At 44.7% G+C, this 20,710-nt stretch overlaps 1 protein-coding gene across 2 annotated transcripts in view; it reads left to right on the forward strand.

Annotated features, from left to right (window-relative positions):
- The window catches only part of kmt2a (lysine (K)-specific methyltransferase 2A), a 37,557-nt gene that overhangs the window by 2,760 nt on the left and 14,087 nt on the right, over positions 1-20,710 (forward strand). The window contains exons 2-17 of one of the 2 annotated variants that reach the window (XM_063492336.1): positions 5,992-6,064; positions 6,193-9,530; positions 10,060-10,237; positions 10,982-11,210; positions 11,588-12,315; positions 12,411-12,484; positions 12,584-12,820; positions 12,943-13,089; positions 14,463-14,561; positions 14,881-15,001; positions 15,129-15,242; positions 15,421-15,602; positions 16,137-16,313; positions 16,757-16,867; positions 17,121-17,194; positions 20,404-20,615. In XM_063492336.1, coding sequence (XP_063348406.1) covers positions 5,992-6,064; positions 6,193-9,530; positions 10,060-10,237; positions 10,982-11,210; positions 11,588-12,315; positions 12,411-12,484; positions 12,584-12,820; positions 12,943-13,089; positions 14,463-14,561; positions 14,881-15,001; positions 15,129-15,242; positions 15,421-15,602; positions 16,137-16,313; positions 16,757-16,867; positions 17,121-17,194; positions 20,404-20,615 — 6,094 coding nt within the window. Of the gene's footprint in view, positions 1-5,991; positions 6,065-6,192; positions 9,531-10,059; positions 10,238-10,981; positions 11,211-11,587; positions 12,316-12,410; positions 12,485-12,583; positions 12,821-12,942; positions 13,090-14,462; positions 14,562-14,880; positions 15,002-15,128; positions 15,243-15,420; positions 15,603-16,136; positions 16,314-16,756; positions 16,868-17,120; positions 17,195-20,400; positions 20,616-20,710 lie in introns of both variants that reach the window. The other variant, XM_063492335.1, reaches the window with a different exon arrangement.

Consider the following 20,710-nt stretch of genomic DNA (forward strand, 5'->3'; position numbering starts at 1 on the left):
CTCCTGCCCCTCCTTCCTTCATCCAGGCAGAAAAACCCAAATCCACTTCAGACACACACCACCCTGTCTGAGAGGCAGAGGAACTTTTCTTCTGACAGCTGCCACTTTGGAATGGATTACTAAGCCTATTGGGGTGGCTCAAAAGGGTGCTTGTTGGCTGTTGCTGTCCAAATTAAGGCATTTATTAGCTTTTGTATGTCTGCTGGGAATTCAGCTTCTTGATCCGGCCAAATTGTTGGTTCTTTTTTTAAAAAAATAATCTAATGTAGTCCACATTGATCTTTGTTTCTAAAAGTGACTTTAAAACCCATACAGCCTTAACCCAAGTCATGCTGTTCCCCTGAATCAGACTTTTTTTTTTTTTTTTTAAACATAATTTTTTCCTTTTTTGTTCTTGGTCCATTACATCTTGCCTTCTGCTGCCTCCACTTTACTCTCATGTAATTACCAATGTTTAATCATTCATAGAAAACTACAGCTCAATAGATGTATCAACCTAAATGTCTCTTTGCCTCACTGGTTTGAAAGAAATGGTGTGTTTGAGCGGAAGGCGCTTGGGTCCAGCAGGTGTTTGGCCTATTTAAATAGAAGACCCCCGCCCACCGCCACCCATACACACACCCCTCCTCCTGGACCCTTCTTACCCATCCCCGAGACATCGTGTGGATTGGAGCAAGAGCTTTGTGTCTGCTTTTATTCCAGCCCTCACAAAGTGCGGCGGCTGAAAGAGTGCAGGCAGGGATATCAAAGGGTGCAGGGCAACCCTCCCCACCCACCTCCCAATGGGATAACGCTGGGTGGAGAATTAGTTACAGACCCTCCCACCCCTCCCATCCACTGCTTTATTCAGCTACAGCGGGCGGCAAGGAGCTTTCACCTCTGCTTTTGGAGTTGCCTGACTGGGAGAAAGGCGGCAATTGTGTCGTCTTTCTTACTCTTTGTGCGTGTGCGTGCGCTTGTGTGTATGTGTGTGTGTGTGGTGGTAGGGGTGTCCCTCAGACTTTATGTCCCTCATTGCAATCAGGAGTAGGCGTGTCTGCTTTGTCTTTATTTTGATTAAAACTTTAATTCAAGCTGCCTCCTTAGATGGTTCAGAGGGAATGTGTGTTTGTGTTTGTGTGCCTGCCTGTGCAAGTGTTACTATGTTTGTGTGTGTGTGTGTGTGTGTAGAGAACAACACTCTGCCCCCTCCCCAAGCAATCAGTCTGTTTGCCTTTGTCCACTGACAGTTTCCTCGTTTCCTCACATGTGAGGTGTGGAAAGAGAAGGTACCCCAACACGGGAGTGTGTTTGTTTTGGTCTGCACGCTGTTGAACAAATGTGAAGCAGTTGCACTTAGTGTTTGGACACTTGAAAAAACAAATGCCCACCTTTTGCTCAGTGCTGACAGGGAGGGTCACAGAGCAGTGCCACTGCTTTCCCTGCTGAGACCTTCTTGAACAGATATGTCATCACAGGCATATAGGGTTATGAGCTCATTGCCAGTTTGCATTTCTAGGAGCAGAGCATGGTGTCTGTGCCGTAAATCTGAAGGAAAGCTTCCAGGAATGAGTCAACAAAATGTTTTTTGGGTTTTTTTTCTAGACTACCGGGGAAGAATGACTTCCTATAGAGTGTCTATTAGCATCAGAATAACCCTGGAAAACCTATAAATCTATGTGACATCCCTTTCCTGTCCTCCTTTTGCTCCTCATCACTTGTTCAGATGTCTGAAAGTGGGTAACTTCTGAGTTTAAATGGAGCTTATGTAAATTTGATGATATTTCCACACATATAGTGTATGTGACTTTTTAAAAAAATTTAATTTAATTTTGTTTGCATTCAGGGTAAGGCGAGGATCAATAAGGTAGCTCCTTTGACTGAGGCACTTTCCACACTGCAGCTGTGTCTGGCATTGGCTTCCGGCTTAAATCCTTGTTCTAGTAATTAGTTTTGTCCAACTGCTTCTTTATCCACTTTCTTCTTTAGCTTATTGCATTTAATACACTTGTATGTAACTGCCAGGTAAATGCATCAAAATAGTCTCTATTATAGAATATCACATTAACATAAAACTATGTGCAGCTCTATGTTGCTGCTAATGTGGATGGAGCTTCAGCCTTACATGCAGAAATCAGTGAAAATTAAGATCCTGGGATTCCAGCACCTTTCATAAACATAGAAAAACACATAAAAGTCATAAGCTGTCATGAAACTGCAACTGATTATATGAGTAGCGGTTAGGTTTTCCGGTAAGATCTTGATGTGGTAGGTGTTTGGGTTGCTGCAGAGTATGGTAATGTGTTTGTTACTGACCTGTGAATCGTCACTTGTGATCACTAGAGGATCATACAGCAGTTGTTTGCTTGTTGTAAACTTTTTTACTGCCCATCAGGTATATTTAACATTACGGCCAAACGTGCTCATTAAATGACTGGCGCGTTTTAAAGCAGAAATATCAGCTGTGAACTAAAGTGTTTTTAGTATGAGTGAGAGAAGTTTATTATGTCTTTTAACTTAAAAATGGGCTTATTTTATTTTCTGCCATATATATTGCAACAGTGGCGGATGCTCGTATTAAACATGGTAAAAGTAAGGATTTCAGCACATGTGCAAATAATCCCTCTGACTCAAATACTCACTTTCACTCAGTTTTTTTCTACTCTTGGCTCTGTTTGATATAGATAGGGGATATCCTTAATATAGTCATCTCATGCGCAGCAGACTCCTCCAGCTCTTCTGTTTATGATGCAGAGCCAGGTAGAAGAAATTTGCTTGAAAGAGAGATGATCTTAAAAAAAGCTTATTTCAGGAAGAGAGTGAACTGAGGGGCTGCCCTGAAGCTCAGCATGAGATTAAAAAAAAAACATGATTTGTTTTTACTGCAAATCATGCACGACCACTATTGGTGCTGGGTAGGGGTTTAGATGTGATATCTAGTCATAGTGGTAATTCACTTGAAAAAGGTGAGACAAACAATAAAAGGGAAAAGTTGTGGCCGTGGTTAAAGCTTGCAAAGGTTTGCTGCAGATTCTAGTTTCAGGTGGGAAATGAACCCTTCTCAGCACCTCCCAGCCTTCTTTATGAAGCGTTGTACACCTCTTCCTTACTTTCTCCACTGAATTTAAATATTCATTGCAAAGTAAAGTCAGTAAATCATTAGGGGACATGCTGACAAATCACAGTAAGATTTTTTTACTTTTTTCTATACATATTCTGCTTCTATTATTTTGTCTGCTTTTGCTGTTCCGCCAGCTTAAAAGTGTAACTTTGGTTTACAAGGGCTAACATACAGTAGGTGGTTAGAATTGCTCTTGTTTTGCTAAATCTGGAATTCAAGAAACCTATCCAAAAAAACCAGAGAGATGCCTTTTGGAAACCCACCTGTTTAGCAAGGAATACGTTTTGTAGATCAAAGCTGGGTTTATACCCTGCCTTAGAAACAGATCCATCATCTGCAGCCCGTCATCTGTAGTCAGTTTGATTTCTCCTAAATGCTGTCTTATAAGGCGGTGAAAGTCCCATTAGCTTTGTCAAAGTGCAAAAAGCTCTGTCAGAGTGATACAGAGAAATAAACCTCCAACCCAATTCCCATCTGTTTCACGCCTGTCAGGGACAGTCCCTTGCACGTCCTGAAAAAATTAATGATGCTTCTGTCATGAATCAGATTGGTTTCCCTTTCTCCAGCTTTAAGTAATTTATATCACTTAACTCATGTATGCATTGATCAGTAAGATGAAAAATGACAGACCAGCAGGGAAGTAAAACTGCTCAGGATATCACACGGTGAGAGCGACGGCAAAAGCGAGCAAAGATGAAGGGTGCTCTTCAGCTTAAGAGATAAAGTGGAAGGGGAAAAAAGCAACAACAAAAAAAACAAACTCTGGTCTTTCCAGTAACCCCTTTCATCACTTGCACGTTGCACGACAACGTAGTACAAAAAACTTCACCTCAGTAGTATACTACGGTGTTTGTTTACTTCTTGAAGTTACCTCCCTGTGCCTGCACTACTATTGAGCTCATGGTGAGCTGCGTGTTCCACAAGCTGCTGCTCAGTGCTTGTCAGTCAGTGGGAGCGAGCGAGCGAGCGAGCTAGCAATGAGTGAGTGACTGACTGACTGAATGTGCGTTTGGAAGCATGGCAGAGAGCAAGCAAGACTAAGAGAGGCGGGGGGAGGAAAGGGGAGTCTTGTCTTGTGTGTGGGAGGCATGTTTAGATTGGGATTTAGCAAGCTTCTGCACGAGCATGTTCAAAACCTCATCCCCTTTCATCCTCACTGCTCCCAAGAGAGCGGTGCGCTCCCTCCGTTGTTGATGGTGCATGTGGTCAAGATGCTGCTTCCTTGTCTCTTTTCTCTCCTCCTCTCCCTCCTCCCACAACCCTCCTCCTTTAGCTCGTCGAGCTTGCTGGTTTGCCTTGTCTTTGCACCCCTCCCCCCATTTTCACTCCTGTGTTCTGCTTGTTTACATCTTGATGTGCAGCTCATGCAGAGGGGGTGTGCTACCCACCAAACTGTGTATGTGTGGCTGACAGAATTAGGAAGTACATGATCACAAGGGTGTGTGTGTATGTGTATGTGTGTGAGTGTGAGTGAGTGAGTGCAGGTACATGCGTCTGTGCAGCCTGCTCTACGCACTTGCCTCTGGCAAAGTACGCTGTAATGTCATTGACTGCTCACATTATCACAGCGACTCAGTGCTGTCCATCGGTACTCCGCCCCCCCGCTCAGCTCTGCAACAAACACCAACCCAGAGCACCAGCTTGCTCAGAGAGGAGGATGCTACAATTACTGTGAGAAGAGGGTGAAATAAAAAAAGAGCGAAGCATAAAAAAGGGGAGGAAAAAAAAAGCTTGAATGCACCATGAGCAGAGTGGGATGCTTAGATAAATACTGCAGGCCAGGAAAAACAGCGGTATTGACTGTCTGTTATTGTTGTTTGTTTATATGTGGAACAGCTGAAAACCGGCATTTGAGCGCACATTAATGCTTCTTATGCTTTCTAATTAGATCCTACAGTTTGTCGTGCATCTCAGCCACATGCAGCGTGTGTAACTCTTAAATGGTGCAAAGCAGTTTGCATGTAATTTTGCACTTACACTTAGATCGCAGCTGCTCTACAAACTGGGCCAGCGAGACCTTTACTGCATCCCCACGTGCTACTATAAATAAACATGACGAAATGACACACTCACCTCCACTCTTAAGCACATTGATTGTAAGAAGTAGTAGCACACAGAGGAGCCCAAAGATGCTAATCATCACTGAGGGATTTTTTCTTTTCTGTTGCACTTCTCAAGGGTATATTGAGACATGAGAGGAAGGATACATTTACTATGCCAGAGTGGAGCTTACATAATTTCCCAAAATATTGAAATTAATTCAATATTACTGAGTAATTAAAGTCACATCATTTGGCAGTTATTAACCATGGATGAAATATTTTATGGTGAAACATATCAAAGTTTCATGCAAAAATTGCCTAAACTGATATATTTTTTAACATGTGACCATGATTCAGTGTCTGAATTCAGCTAAAGGCACAGATGTATCTAAGTGAATCCAAAGCTCAGACTGCTCTGGCTCAGCCTTAAAGCCACACTTTACATTTTTGCTCCTCTTGTTGAAAAGATGCCACTAATGTGTATTTGCTCTACACTTCAGGCCTCATTGTCTTTTGTGCCTCTTTGCTCTGTCTGCCTGTGTAAGTGCTGTAACTCAAGGAGCAGGAGTACAGTGCTATGTGTTAGTCACCCAGTAAGATTTAGACGTCTGTGGTGGTTTGAGTCTTCTCAAACGTTAGGCATGCTATTCCAAAAACCAGAAAAATATGAGAGCACCAGAGTAAGCTAGAGCAGTCTGTCTTCAGTAATGACTCAAGTGTTGCACATCTAGGCCATCTCACTGTTATGTACTATGATTAATGCTCTAAATATGGTCTGTTCCTGTATTTTAGCATTACAAAATGGTGTGATCACAGGCAACTCATCTTTTTCCCTTTCTTGTGTTGTAGGAAGAAGCATTTGAAGGATTTGGACTGGTTGTTGAACAGAAGCGAGTACAGAGCCCTTCAACAACTTCCTCAGGTATAATTTTAACCCGTCTTGGCTATCAGGGACTTTATAGTCACTTTGAGATGACTCTACCTGTACAATTTTTCTATAGGTGTTGCTGTTTGTGCCTGGTTATTTATTTGTTTTTCTGGTTTTATCAGCAGGCCCACCTATACAGGAGAAGAAGCCAAGAGGGCGCCCGCCACGGGTCCTGTCCGCCCAGAAAATTGCTGCAAGTCTATCTTCCCCATCATCCTTTCCCTCCCCAACACAGGACAAACCTGAGGGACCTGAAAGACCAGCTGAAAGGGTGAAAAGGCTACCTGGGAGGCCACCTGGCACCGGAGAAAAGAGAAGAGGCCGACCCCCTTCTTCAAGTAGCAAGAAAGCTTGGACTACGGGAAGCCATGCAGCAGGGGAGGACACCAGGCAGGTTGGGTTTGAACTGGACACAGAGGAGGACAAGGACAGAAAGGGTGGCAAGAAGGTGCCAGTGGGCTCTACTCAGCCACATGATACTGAGGCGAGGTTTTCCAAAGGTGGACGGGGTGAATCCAAAGTTACCAACCTGAAGAGGCTGACAGAGACCAAGCTCACCCCTCTGAAGTCACGCCTCAAGACTTTGCCCGGTGTTCCCCGACGCAGACGTGGGCGACCACCATCAGCTGAGAGGCTCAAAGCTGAAGCAGCAGCTGCTGCTGCTGCCCAGCTGTCTACCTCCATTGAATGTGGGGAAGGGAAACATAAAACGTTCAGGGTCAGAGGTGGGGCCGCAGAACCACACACACCTCAGCAGCCCATGCTAAGGAGTGTGGATGGCACTGAGGACCAAGACTCTTCCAATCCACCTGCCTCCCCACTTCCCTCCAAGCCAGGCAGAGCGGTGGGCCTCAGAAAAAGCCCTCGGCACAGAAAGCCGGTCAGAATCGTCCCCCCGTGTAAGCGCCCTGATGCTACCATCGCCAAACAGCTGCTGGAACGTGCTAAGAAAGGAGCACAGAAGCGACTGGAGAAAGAAGCTGTAGCCATTGGGGGTAGTGGGGGAGGAGCCATTGAAGCTGGCATCAGGAAGACCCCGCTGAAGAACATCAGGCAGTTCATCATGCCCGTGGTCAGCACTGTCTCCCTTCGCATCATCAAAACACCCAAGCGCTTCATTGAAGATGAGGGGAGTTTTGGAACCCCAGCACCCCATACAAAGATACCCCGCTTAGACACAGCCCCTTCATCTGTCTCCACTTCTGCCCAACCTGCCTGCACCATTTCCTCATCCCCTTCTCCTGTGCTTGTCTCCTCTACATCTGCTGTTACTAGCGCTGGTACCACTGCCCCGACTGACTCTCTCCCGCCTCCGTCATCTCCTGCCCCTGTTCCCTCTGTTCCATCAACAGCTGCTGGTCTTCTGAATAGCAGCAACAGCAACACAGCCAATGGGAGATTCAGCAGTAGCGCGCCATCTTGCGGCTCAAGTGCTGTATCACAGCATTCCTCACAACTCTCTTCTGCAGAGTCTTCCAGGTCCAGCAGCCCGAGCTTGGATGACTCATCGTGCAACTCCCAGGCTTCGGAGGCCACGCAGGCTTTGTCAGAGCCAGAGGATCATTCTCCGTCCTCACAGGGAGAGAGGGAGGCCAACCTGCTACACACCTCACAGCCTGCATCTCCTCCCTCTGAACCGGAGGCAGAGCATGTGCTGGCAGAGAGGAATCAACGAGGCCGGAGACGGCAGGGGGTCAGCCAGGGGGGTCAGAAACAGAGGGGAAGAGAGACGCTCACCACTGGGATGAAAAAGCCAATCATCAGCCCACCAACAGGAGTGCTGATGTCCTCCTCTGCACTTGTAAATTCCCAGCAAGCTTCATCCACAGCTTCTTCGTCTTCTTCACCTCCCCCTCTCCTCACCCCTCCACAGCCTCCCCAGTCAACCTCCACTGGTACAGCTGCTATTAGTGAACACCACCCCCAGTCGTCTTGGATGCCTCACCCCATCCCGCCATTCCTCCCTGGACCGTCAGTGCTGCCCAGCTTGTCAGACAAAAGAAGTCGCTCAATTCTGAGAGAGCCCACCTTCCGATGGACATCCCTGTCCCACCCGAAACAGCAGTACTTTTCCTCTGCTAAATATGCCAAGGAGGGCCTTATACGCAAGCCGGTATTTGACAACTTCCGTCCTCCACCTCTCACACCTGAAGACGTCGGGCTGGGTGTTGGTGGGGCAGGGGGAGCTGCTCCGGTTGCATTTCCAGCACCGGTCACCGGAGCGGGAAGTGGGACTCGTCTGTTTGCCCCTCTTCATCCCCACGCTCACCACCAGCATCCCCCATCATCCCGCTTTGACTCACCACTTCAAAAGCGCAGCCCGTTGCTTCGTGCTCCACGCTTTACACCCAGTGAGGCTCACTCTCGGATATTTGAGTCAGTTACCCTGCAGTCGTCTTCGGGGAGCAGCCCTGGATCAATCTCCCCACACCAGACGCCACCCAGCTCCACCAGAACCCAGCGGCGTAGGAGACGGCCGGTTCCGGGAACACTACGTGGCCATCCACGGTCTCCATCCCACTCGATGACCAGACGCAGCAGCCAAATAGGAGGCCAGATGTCCATGGGGAAAGGGGCCTCAGAGATATCTGTGCTGCCAGGCTCTGCCTCCAGTAGTAACCCCAGCTCTTTGCCAGGGGTGTCTGCAAGCCCACTAGCCACTAGTGCCTTAACTTCTGCTCCTTTCAACACTTTCTCCACGGTATCACACGGTATACTGGCCTCACAAGGAACACCCGATAATCGAAGAGGGGCCACTGGAAACCCACCTCCCATGTCAGCTGCATCATCCGGTTCTTCCCCACTTTTCCCTCTCTTTCCTCCCAGTGGCCAAGACACAGGGCGAGGAGCTGGGAAGGGAGGTAAAGAAAAATGTTTGTCCACTCCCCAGGAACCTGCTCAGAAGGAAAAAGAGAGAGATTCTGAGAAAAATCGTGAGAAGGAGAAGGAGAATAAGAGAGAAGGGAAGAAGGATTTGGAGAAAAGAAGTCGGGTTTCTACACCAGATGGCTCCCCTAATGCACCTTCTAGTCTGTTTACTGTCGATGGGAGGGACTCTGATGGTCTTGCTCCAAAAAAGGCTCCGGGGAGAAAAAAATCAACATCAGCTGACACGGTTTCTGACACCACTTCCTCAGATGTGCCACCTTCCACTGGTCCTGTGTCCTTTACTAAAGGACGTCTGCCTAAGAAAGGCAGGCCCTCTGAGAAGGGAGCAGAGATGGAGGATGGGGAAAAAGAGAAAGAGAAAAGAAGTACTCCCAGCCAAAATACACCAAGCCTCCCAGTGCATCCCAGCAGACAACAGCTTCCTGTTTCCTCTATTGGAAAAATTTTATCAAATTCAGAGAAACACCCTGTGACTGACAAGCGGGTAGTTGGACTACTGAAGAAGGCCAAAGCCCAGCTCTTTGAGATAAAGAAGAACAAGCTAAAACCTACAGATCAAGCAAAGGTCCAGGTCAGTTTCATGTTCATGTGTCGCCTGCATAGAGTCTCAACAAAAAGACTGTCTGGTTTTCTCATTTAAATCGTATAGTCACAAGCAAATGAGTTTGACATAATGCTATGAATGTTTGCTATAAATAGAAACCTGAGTTTGTACTCAGACTGAAACTTGATAGGAGGAAAGTCCCACGGAGGGTGTTACTTAAGGGGAATTCTCCTCGCTTAATGCATTATGCACAAAACAGCAGCAGCTTTGCTTATGAAAGTCCTTTATGCAGAATCTTCATCTGTTTTTATTTTTTGCTGTTAATATGTAAATTGGGTTTTTAAGGACACGCCTTGCACTCCTGTTTCCACATCTTCTTAATCTTCACCTGCACACTGGTCTGATTGTTCACATCTAACGTAACTAACATCTAACAATAAGCTGAACATGCTGTCTTTTTGCATTGCAAGTTTGTGCATTTGTAGGATTGTCTTGCATGTTTGTTATCATGATGCTCTTTATGAGTATTCGGTGCACTTTTTGCGGTGGTCTGCAGGGTCAAGAGAGTGATTCGTCTGAGGCATCAGTCCGTGGACCGCGCATCAAGCATGTATGCCGTCGTGCAGCTGTGGCTCTTGGCCGTAACCGGGCGGTGTTCCCTGATGACATGCCCACACTTAGTGCCTTGCCCTGGGAGGAGAGAGAGAAGATCCTATCTTCCATGGGGAATGATGGTGAGACACACCTGCATACTTGAAGTTTACTGAATTGTCTATAAAGTGCAATAATCAACACTTTGGTGTGGATGATATTATTGCTCAGTTGTTTTAAGTGGTAAACTTCATGGTAATCTTTAACAGTTTTAATTTAAAAAAAAAAAAAGGTACAGAGAATAGTTCAGCTTGTGCAAGACTTGGCTATTCTGGGTGGGGTCTTAATTGGGACTGGGACATGTGTACACTTCTAATATTGCAGAGCAGCGTGAGCTAAATGTTTTTTTATTCATAACACAACATTTGTGCAAGTCCTGAAACAGTTTGGAGCATACAATGATGACAGGCTAATCACAGGAGAAGAGAAATTCAATCATTGATGGGCACACAAGTACACAGTGGAGTGGTGATGGAGTGAGAAGCGTTTGGCTGCCCTGTCCCTGTTATTTTGACTGGTCTTATGTCATGTTGTTACATGCGAATTTTTGAGGCGAGATGACCTAATAGTGATGGTCGGGAATTAGGTTAAATAAAAACCTATCAGTGGCTAAAAAATAAGTTGTTATTGGTTTGTTGACTAGATGTATTATTTTTAAAATAAGCCAGAATTTAAGATTCATTCATTTGTTTAAAAAAATAATTTATTTATCAATATTGTAAATTTCTTCATCTTTGCCTTCTTAATAGTGCTATTTTATGACTCTCTCTGTGTTAAACTGTGTCAGTAATGATGAAATCCTCCTTTTTTGGATTTTTTTTTTACAGACAAGTCTTCAGTTGCGGGCTCAGAAGAGGCAGAGCCTCAGTCCCCTCCCATAAAGCCACGGGAGACCCGGCAAAAGGCCGTTCAAGAAGCTCCTCCTAAAAAGGGCCGACGGTCGCGGCGCTGTGGCCAGTGCTCAGGCTGCCAGGTTCCAGAAGACTGCGGTGAATGTACCAACTGTCTGGATAAGCCTAAGTTTGGAGGGCGAAACATTAAAAAGCAATGCTGCAAGTGAGTCTTATTCCTGACTTGAAGTCAGCAGCTTGACATGCACGTTCTTGGAAATGTAACTATGCTATGTGACAAAATATAATGGACTGTTACTGTATACATCTCGCTCATTATGCTGATGAAGTGGGTGGTATTTGCCAGTGAATACATCTTTTTGGTTTGTTTTCAAAGCTTAGACAATACACTTATAGGGTCAGAGTCGGTCTTAAAATGTCTTCTTCTTCCTCCTTTTCTGTAACTGTAACTAACAAGATTCTTTAGATCAACATCCAGCACGAACAGTTGATGGTAGAAGTATAGATGCATCAAAGACATCGTCATTGTGGTGGGAATTAAGGGCAGGATGGAAGCTAAAATTTTGTGTATCTCCTTTTCAGGATGAGAAAGTGTCAGAACTTACAGTGGATGCCCTCAAAGATTCTTCAAAAGCAAGGTAAAGGCAAGAAGGACAAGAAAAAGAGGCCACCGGAGAAGAAAGAGAGCCTCAATCCGGTGAAAGGACCAAACTCGGACTCTGGCCCCAAACCCATTCCTGCTCCAGCAAAAGAGGAACCTCCCCGTAAAAAGAGCCCTCCTCCTCCTCCTCTAAGGCAGGGAGAGGAGAAGTCAAGACAGCCTTTATCCAAGCAATCATCGCCAGCCCTTGCATCCTCCCCTGCCCCGGCCGATCCCACTCAGGTCTCCGCCGCATCCACAGCCCAGGCTCAGTCTCCCGCACCGACATCAGATCCCAAGCAGCTCACGGTCCCAAGCGGTGCCCCCGGTAAAAAGGGGCACAAGCCACAGCAGCCTGTACCGGCTTCCATCTCCACGTCATCTTCTTCCACTTCATCATCTTCTTCTTCATCCTCATCATCTTCTTCTTCCTCCTCCTCCTCTTCCTCCTCTTCATCGTCATCTTCTGCACAAAATTCCCCCTCTCAGTCTACGCAGTCTCAGCCGTCATCACAACAGCAGCAGCAACGGACACTTACCAGTCAGGCATGTTCAAAAAAGGATGCTTCACCCAAGATTTTGCCGAACGAACCCAAGAAAAAAACACAGCCGCTGCAGCAGCTGCATTCAGCGCAACAGCAGAGCTCAGCTACAGTAGTTTCAGATACAGGTAAGTAAATAGCCATACCTTTTCCCAATAAACTGCATTTTTTTTACCTTGTTCTTATTTTAATATCATCGCTTTTTTCTTCTTTTTTTTAATAGCTGAATCAAAACAGTTAAAGAAGCCAACTTCTCGCTCTGTTCCCCTTTCTCCTAAACACAAACCAAAAGACAAGGTAATAAAGTTTTACTTGTATAAGATGTCCATCAAAACTTTTGCCGTAAGCATTTGTTAAACACTGTTTTTGTTTTTTTGGTCACCCCCTCTTGTGAAGCCTCTGACCACTAAACCCCCGAGCAGCAGTACTTTAAACTCGCAGAGCACTCCCTCGACTAGGGGCCAGGTGAATTCTAGAGCACCCTGCGACGGAGTGCATCGTATCAGAGTGGATTTCAAAAGGAACCATGATGTGGAGAAGGTGTGGGAGGCTGGTGGCCTCAGCCTGCTCACCTCTGTGCCTATCACACCCAGGGTGCTCTGCTTTTTGTGTGCAAGCAGTGGAAATGTGGAGGTAAAAATCTTGGCATCGTCTTGATTTTCTTTTTTTCCCTCCCCCCTTTGAGCTTCCTTTCATCCACGCAGAAGCTGAGCTTATATTCAAACACGTCTTCCTCTCTCTCTCTCTGCGTGTAGTTTGTCTTCTGCCAGGTATGCTGTGAACCGTTCCATCTCTTTTGCCTGGGGGAATCGGAGCGCCCTCTCCAGGAGCAGTTTGAGAACTGGTGTTGTCGACGATGCCGATACTGCCAGGCCTGTGGGCGCCAGCACCAGAAAACTAAAGTAAGCCATTTGATACAGTTCTGTACATTTTAAAGCCGCTCACGGAAGCTTGGTTCAGACTGACAGTGTGTGAAGACTGGAGAATCTTCCCTAGAAAGAAGCTTGCAGGTCTAGCCAGCAGACAGCACTTAATCAGCTTCTTGGATTCCTGCCATGTTTTTATCATTTAACTGAAGCCATGTGTAAAATGTGCATGGTGTGAGCCTTGTATGGTTGTCAGTTTAGAAATATGAATGAACACATCAGGTGGAAGAAAGGCAGTCAAACAGCCGTACATGTTAGCAAGATATGTGAACTTGTTGGTTACTGCCCATTTAGTGGGGAAAGCAGAAGGTAAGGCTAAAGAAAAAGATTCTTTGGAGCTAAATCTTTAAATAAATCTCTGCCCGCGAGCGTAAAGTAAATCGTTATTTTGACTGGCTTTCGTTTCTGACCAAGGAGCTGCCTCTCAGCAGTAGGTCTCTGGCATTCTGAGTGTGGCTTAACTTAAATCTCAGCTCCTGGCGAAGTTACGGGCAAATCAGGCCGCTGAAGAAATAGCACATCAAGTGCTGGATGATCATAAAACTTTTACTATTTGCAACTTGTAATTGTTGATAATTTATCTGAATTTTAGGAGCTTCAGGAACATCTCAAACACTCTCCTCCCGCTCTTACGTCTATAAATGCCCACCTGCACCACACGCTTTGTTCTTGTTTCGGTGCCCCACCATCACTCCCCTTTTTCTCTGTAAGCCTCTCTCAGAGGTGTCAGGGGCTATCCTGCAGGCCCAGGTGCTGCTGCTGACCCTCAGTAAGGCCCTCCCCAAACTGCAGCCTCCAGCCTAGCTTGTTGGTCATTATTAATAAATGTTTGTCATTCGCATTTTGGGTTAGGATCCCTGCTAGCTCAGTGATGAAAATGTCCTGCAGCACATTAACTGTATATTGGAAAAACTTTAAATGGGATAACTGTGTTTATTCAAAGAAAAAACAAGAAAAACTCAACTGCGCTCAACCCTCAAGCAGCTGTCGACAAGTCCTTCCAGAGCACTATACAGCTCACATTAAAGCTGCATCATAATGCCTTAGATAATGATGTTTATCCATCCGTTACACTCGCTATGAATGTGCCCTGCTATAAACTGGAGGGAGCACTAGAGCAAGACGTCTGTGTAAAAGAAGCACCGTTCATCTTTTAAAAAATACTGCATGGCTGTATCTACCATTCATTTATTTCAGCGTGACACTTGGTGGTAAAGGCGAGTACTGCAATTATGGGTCAAAGCCTTTGTTGCTGATTTGCAGGGAGAAGAACTATTTGTTAGGGTTACTGCTGCCTAACTCGATATACAAATAACCTCTTGTCACTTTTTCTACCTCTCTCCCTGCAGCAGCAGCTGCTAGAGTGCGACAAGTGCCACAACAGCTATCACCCAGAGTGCCTGGGTCCCAACTACCCAACCAGACCCACCAAGAAGAAGAGAATCTGGGTATGCACACACTCTCCTCCTCCTCCTCCTCCTCCTCTCTTAAACACCCTCACTATTTTCTCACCTTTATGTAACACAGTTGCACCACTGCGTGACCAAACTATAGCATTATGTTCGCACATTTCTCTCCCGAGTTCACACGTTTCCTTCTTCTCAAGATTGTGCTACTTACATGGATGCGACCTCGCACAGCCAGCGTCTAGGAAAACGTTTTGCTCCTGTTACAGCGTTGCTTTCACACACTTTCCACTCCTTAAACGAATGCTTACCATCGTTGCTACGATGGTAACGATGTCGTTTATGTGCCTCTTATTTTCAGGTTTGCACCAAGTGTGTGCGCTGTAAGAGCTGTGGCACCACGAAACCTGGGAAGTCCTGGGATGCCCAGTGGTCGCATGATTTCTCCATGTGTCACGATTGTGCCAAACTTTTTGCTAAAGGTGAGCAGGTAGCTCAGTAGATGACTGATCAGTATCACCAGCAATAAAAAAATAAAATAAAATACAACAACATTTGAATGTAAGCAGTATTTTATTGGTCTTGATGAATTTTAATCTCTTCTCTCAGGGAACTTCTGCCCACTGTGTGATAAGTGCTATGACGATGATGATTATGACAGCAAAATGATGCTGTGTGGCCGCTGCAACCATTGGGTTCATGCAAAGTGTGAGAATCTCACAGGTGAGAAGCTGCATAGCGAGTAATACATTGACAGTATGTTCTTCATCAGTTTGTAGCAGCTTGTGTGCTTCGTCAGTGTCTGAGCAGATGACTGACAGGCCGCCCTCTGAGCGCTGTCACGCTGATGACATGCAGAAAAACAATAAACCTAATGACCTACCGTTTCGCTGTGTCGCAGATGAAATGTATGAACTGCTGTCAAAGCCAGAGAGCGTTGCCTACACATGTACCAAATGTACCGAACGACACCCGCCAGAGTGGAGGACGGCGTTGGAAAGGGAACTTCAGGGCTGCATTCGCAGCGTCCTCACTGCACTGCTCAACTCACGCACATCCACACACCTGCTACGGTACAGACAGGTAAGATACACACCTGCAAATCGATGTGAGTCTTTGCCATATTTCAAACATTTCACTGATCAGATTTTTATATTATAGCATCATTTGCAGTGTGTTTCCCACAGATTTAGGTTCTGCAGACTGCCATTTTTAAGGATTTCCTCTGCACATTTTTCATTTTCCAATTTCTTTGTGAGAAATAAATTTGAGGTCGCCTCTGTGAAGTCGAGAACTGCCAAGTAAATTTAATAAGGGCCTTTCTGGTTAGTCGCAGCTAAACTCTCTTAAACATGTAGAAATTTCAAAAATACCAACATTTGTGTTACCAAATAAACTTAGGCAGGTATTTATATACCTTGATGGCCAGCTAAGAAAAGTCTGTGTGTGGGAAACACTGATTTTATTTTACTTTATTACTTTTATAGTGCTGAGTTTTACTTTTTTACCACGTGGTGCTGTGATGGATATTGATGGATACAGGCACATTTTGACCAGAAACAGCCTGAGCTTATTTTACCACATCAGTCAGAGCTATACTCTGTGGTTTTGGAGCAGGCGGTGAAGCCACCAGAGCTGAATCCAGAGACGGAGGAGAGTCTTCCATCCCGTCGTTCCCCGGAGGGCCCAGATCCTCCAGTCCTGACAGAAGTCACCCCTACACCTCCCAGCGACTCCCCTCCAGATTTGGAGTCTGTTGAGAAAAAGATGGATCAAGGCCGGTACAATTCATTGGTAAGTGTGCATTCTTTCTTTCTTTTTTTTCTTTTTTGGGGGGGCCCATTTGTTTTCCGGTATCTCTGCCATGCTGACAAACTGGAATGACAAGTGTGTTGTCTGCTGCATTTTAATGAAAAGCAATTCATCAGTCTCTGTAACTAGAGAACACGTAGTCGAGGATCTGTGCAGGCTAACCACAGATATTTTTTCTCTAAACATTTGACAAAGCTCACAAGCTCTCTCAGAGCAGTTTGTATTTTTTTTTTCTTTTTAAATCACAGCCTTTAGAGCATGTTTGATATTTGATTTTAATCTGGTATGTGTAGCCACATCTTGACTCCCTGGTCAGACCTGTGCTGTGTAATGGGAAATTAACACAGATGGCTGAGATAATGTCCTTTCCACCGATGTTCATTAGCTTAATTGTGTGCCATTTGTGTTCATCATTTCTCTCCCAGCTGGAGTTTAGTGATGACATCGTGCGAATCATTCAGACAGCCATCAACAGTGACGGAGGCCAACCTGAGAGCAGGAAAGCCAACAGCATGGTCAAGTCCTTTTTCATCCGGGTAAGAAGCTCAGATCAGCTCAAGTCTCACGGCACGGCTGGAAACACAGCAAGCATAAATGAGGCTAAATGACAACAGCGAAACGTAGACATTGTGAGAAGCATTTTCTTCTTCCTTCATCAGTTACAGGTTAATTGGCCTAATCGAGTTAAAGCCGCGCCACCGACATTCACAATCGCTTCCAAATGCAGGTCTGCACAAGTGCTTGAGTAGGCTGATGTGTAACGTTAATGGAATTCATTCTCTGTTTCAGCAAATGGACCGAACCTTTCCATGGTTCAAAGTGAAAGAGTCCAGATTCTGGGAAAGCCAAAAAGTCTCTGCCAAGTGAGTGTCTGTCGTTATACCTTAGCAAATGCAAGAGCTCATACGAGAGTGTTCACTACCTGTTCCGAGTGGCTCGTATTGGCACTCAGAAGTGTTTCTGGTTCTTGATAATTATTTAACTCCATTTAAAATAACCAACAAAAGATTTGCTAAAATGAAGTTAAAATGAGCTCAGACTAATATGAGCAAAATCTGAAATTCAGTAGCTAAGCAATGCCACCCAGAAGGCAGTGCTTTCAGTCTTAATATTCTGTGTGAAGTGTTTTATTTGCCACTATTTTCTAAACTTGTATTGCAAGTTATGTTTGTAATTACAGAGAAGAAGATTTCACTTTAATACTCGTGTAAAGCGAGCCTGTCCAAAAACCTCAGAGAACTGCAGTTTTCAAGAGCCGCTGGTCTGTAATTATTGAAATGAGGAGCAAGATGTGGTTTCTTTGGGAGGCACCGTATCATCATCTGTATATAGGAGGGAACCAGAACGCAGTGAACTGAAAAGAATAAAACGTGTGGGTTCGCTGTACAAACATCCACGGAGATATTTAATGGAAATGCAAACCAAGGGCCGAGATCATGGTGTCATGTGATAGTCCGTGTGTCTCTTGATTGGTAAAGGAAATCGTTTTGTTGTTTTCAAACATAGGGATCGCAGCTAAAACACTTCAATCCAGACTTTTTTTCAACAACTTGATCAACTGATGATTGAGTGGAGAATATCGCTGATTCAACATTTCCTTCTGGCAGTGGCTGTTAAAGGTCCCAGGCTGTATTAAAGCTACAGTAATAAAATAGATTCAGCATTTTCTCTGATCTAATTAACCCTCTAGACACCAAGGGATGAAAGTAGAATCAAATAGACTGTCAGTATAATAGATCCGTATTCTTACAATACCTGGTGCTGTCTTTAAAGACAGAAGAAGACAGGATCACAGAGATAAACTGTAGTTATTTCCAGTCACTGAAGCATATGAGCATGTCATGCCTTTGTACTAAGAATGAATATTATCGTTATTGTACTGAAGAACTAATATCATTAATAGATAAGGACCGGATTATTTTCCCCCCTGTGATAATTTTTAATGGAATTTTGAAACACAGCACTTCCAAACATCCTAGTTTTATTTTCCACACAGGAACAAAATTATTTCACAGAAACCAAAAATTATCAGGGTCAGAATTATTTGCCCCCACGATGCTAATAGTCAATAGTCAGTAACTTTGGCCTGATAACAGCTGCAGACCAGTTAGTAACATTCACTTTGGTCTTTTGGAGGTCGTTCACCTAGAGCGATGGATGTTTTGGGTCATCGGTCGAAGACAGAGCAACAACCCAGACCCAGGTTTTTGGGGTTTTTTGGTGACTGTGTTGGGTTTTCTATCAAAATCTTCACATATCCTTCTTTCATCATGATTCCTTCACCTTGACGAGATTCCCAGTTCCAGATGCACCGAAATATCCCCACAGCATCATACTCCCACCACCGTCCTTCACTCCAGGGACCGTTTTCTTTGGGTTGTACACCTCTCGCTTCTTTCTTCTAATATAAGCATCGTCTTTGTGGCCAAAGTGCTCTAGTTTACTCTCATCCTACCAAAGGATGTCTTAATATACTTCAGTCTGGTGCAAAGGTGTCTCTTTATGCAGAATTTGAGGGTTTTTTTGGTCTGCAAATTTGCACTCCATTCCTGTGCAGGGTTCGAGTGATTGTCTTTTTGTAGTCTGAAATCTTTTGCTTCCTACATCTGCCAGGCTGGATCTGTTCTGTTTGCCTCTCCTTGAATTTCTTGATGATACCTCTCACTCCTGTTCATGACACTTGGAAACACTGTGGTAACTTTATATATCTGTTTCCTGCTTTGTGAGCATCAACAGTTCTTTTTCTGAAGTCTAAACTGATTTCTTTAATTTTTGACATGACGTTTTCTCAAGTTACAGCTCAAACCCTTGCTGATGTTTTTATATTGTGTGTTATTTGGAAGATGACCCTGAGTTTAAACTTGATTTTACAAGCTTTGAGCATTGCAAAGTTAAATCCCATCACTTTACAGCAGTGGTTTGTGGTTTGGGCTAATAATACTGAACCTGGTAATTATTTTTTTCCCTGAAATTATTCTAGTATTGTGTTTTTTCTGAAGAAAACTAGTGCATTTGGAAATGCTATGTTTAAAATCCCCTGCTTTTAATTTAAGTACTTTGTCCTCATGTGTACAGAGAGAAGAACATTGACATTTTTAGAGGGAATAGCTGCAAGTTGACTTTTTTTTCCTAACTTTTCACTCTTTAAATAGACGATTGATGGAAATTTACTGCTCTGCATTTTGGAGTTTTTCTGACACATATCCATTCACCAACTTGCTCAGTCGCTCTTTTATCCCTCAGCTTTCTCAGACTATTTCTTCTGCTTTGCCTTCGGGCATTGTTTGAGGGGGAAACCGTAACAGTGTCATATTTCAATTGAAGACTCGCTGATAAATACTTGTGGTCTAATTGCGGTTTGCTTGTCAGTTTAGTTCATTGTGTTATTTATCAGTGCTCCAGTCAAGGAAACCAATGATCTTCTGTATCCTGTGGCCATTGCTGGGTGGATTTGCTTTTAGAAGCCTCTGCTGGCTTATTAAGTGTGAGACTTTACATCACACCAATTACCCAGGCTTTCTTGACTTGGCAGAACTCCTCGAATGTGGTTATTTAACATGGGTGTCACTGCTCACTTGCTGTTCAGACTTTATTTATTTTTTTAGTATCTTAAAAAAACAGCTCCATCATATCATCTGTACCATAGGGACAGATATTACTTGTACTTTTTTTTTTTAAAGCAACACTCATCACACAATATATTCCAACGGCAATGACCTATTCTAAATGTGGCAGTCAACTAATGAATCAGAAAGAACACATGAACGGGAATAAAAGGCTTTTTCTCACCGTTTGCCGATAACTTGTGTTGATTCAATGAAGCAGATGGTTTACATTTCTTTATTTAAAAACCCGACATTATTTATCCACATCATCTACTATATCTTTGGTGGTGGTGGGGGGGTTAAACCCACGTAACAAATCGTGATCATATTTTGTTATCAGTTGCTTATGTGACATGGGGTCATTTGCAACAAAACAAAAGTAAATGTGCTTTTTTTCCCCCCAATCAGTTTCATTGCTGATAGGTTGCCAGGTAATGGTGCCCGTCTCTGTTGTTGTTCCACAGCAGTGGGCTCCTCCCCAACGCTGTGCTGCCGCCGTCCCTAGACCACAACTACGCCCAGTGGCAGGAGAGACAGGAGCTTTCCCGTGCTGAGCACCCACACTTCATGAAGAAGATCATCCCTGCTCCCCAGCCCAAGACCCCCGGCGAACCTGATTCTCCGGCCTCCTCTCCTCCGCTACTTCCCTCTATACTCCCACCGCCCCTACTCTTGCCTGGTAAGGCGAACTACAAATATGTTACTAATGCCTGCGTGCGTGCTGTTTTGCACGCTGCTTTGTCAACTGGTTTTCATATAGATTCAAGCTGTGTT

This window comes from Pelmatolapia mariae, linkage group LG14 (genome assembly GCF_036321145.2).
Source record: "Pelmatolapia mariae isolate MD_Pm_ZW linkage group LG14, Pm_UMD_F_2, whole genome shotgun sequence".
Classification (NCBI taxonomy): domain Eukaryota; kingdom Metazoa; phylum Chordata; class Actinopteri; order Cichliformes; family Cichlidae; genus Pelmatolapia; species Pelmatolapia mariae.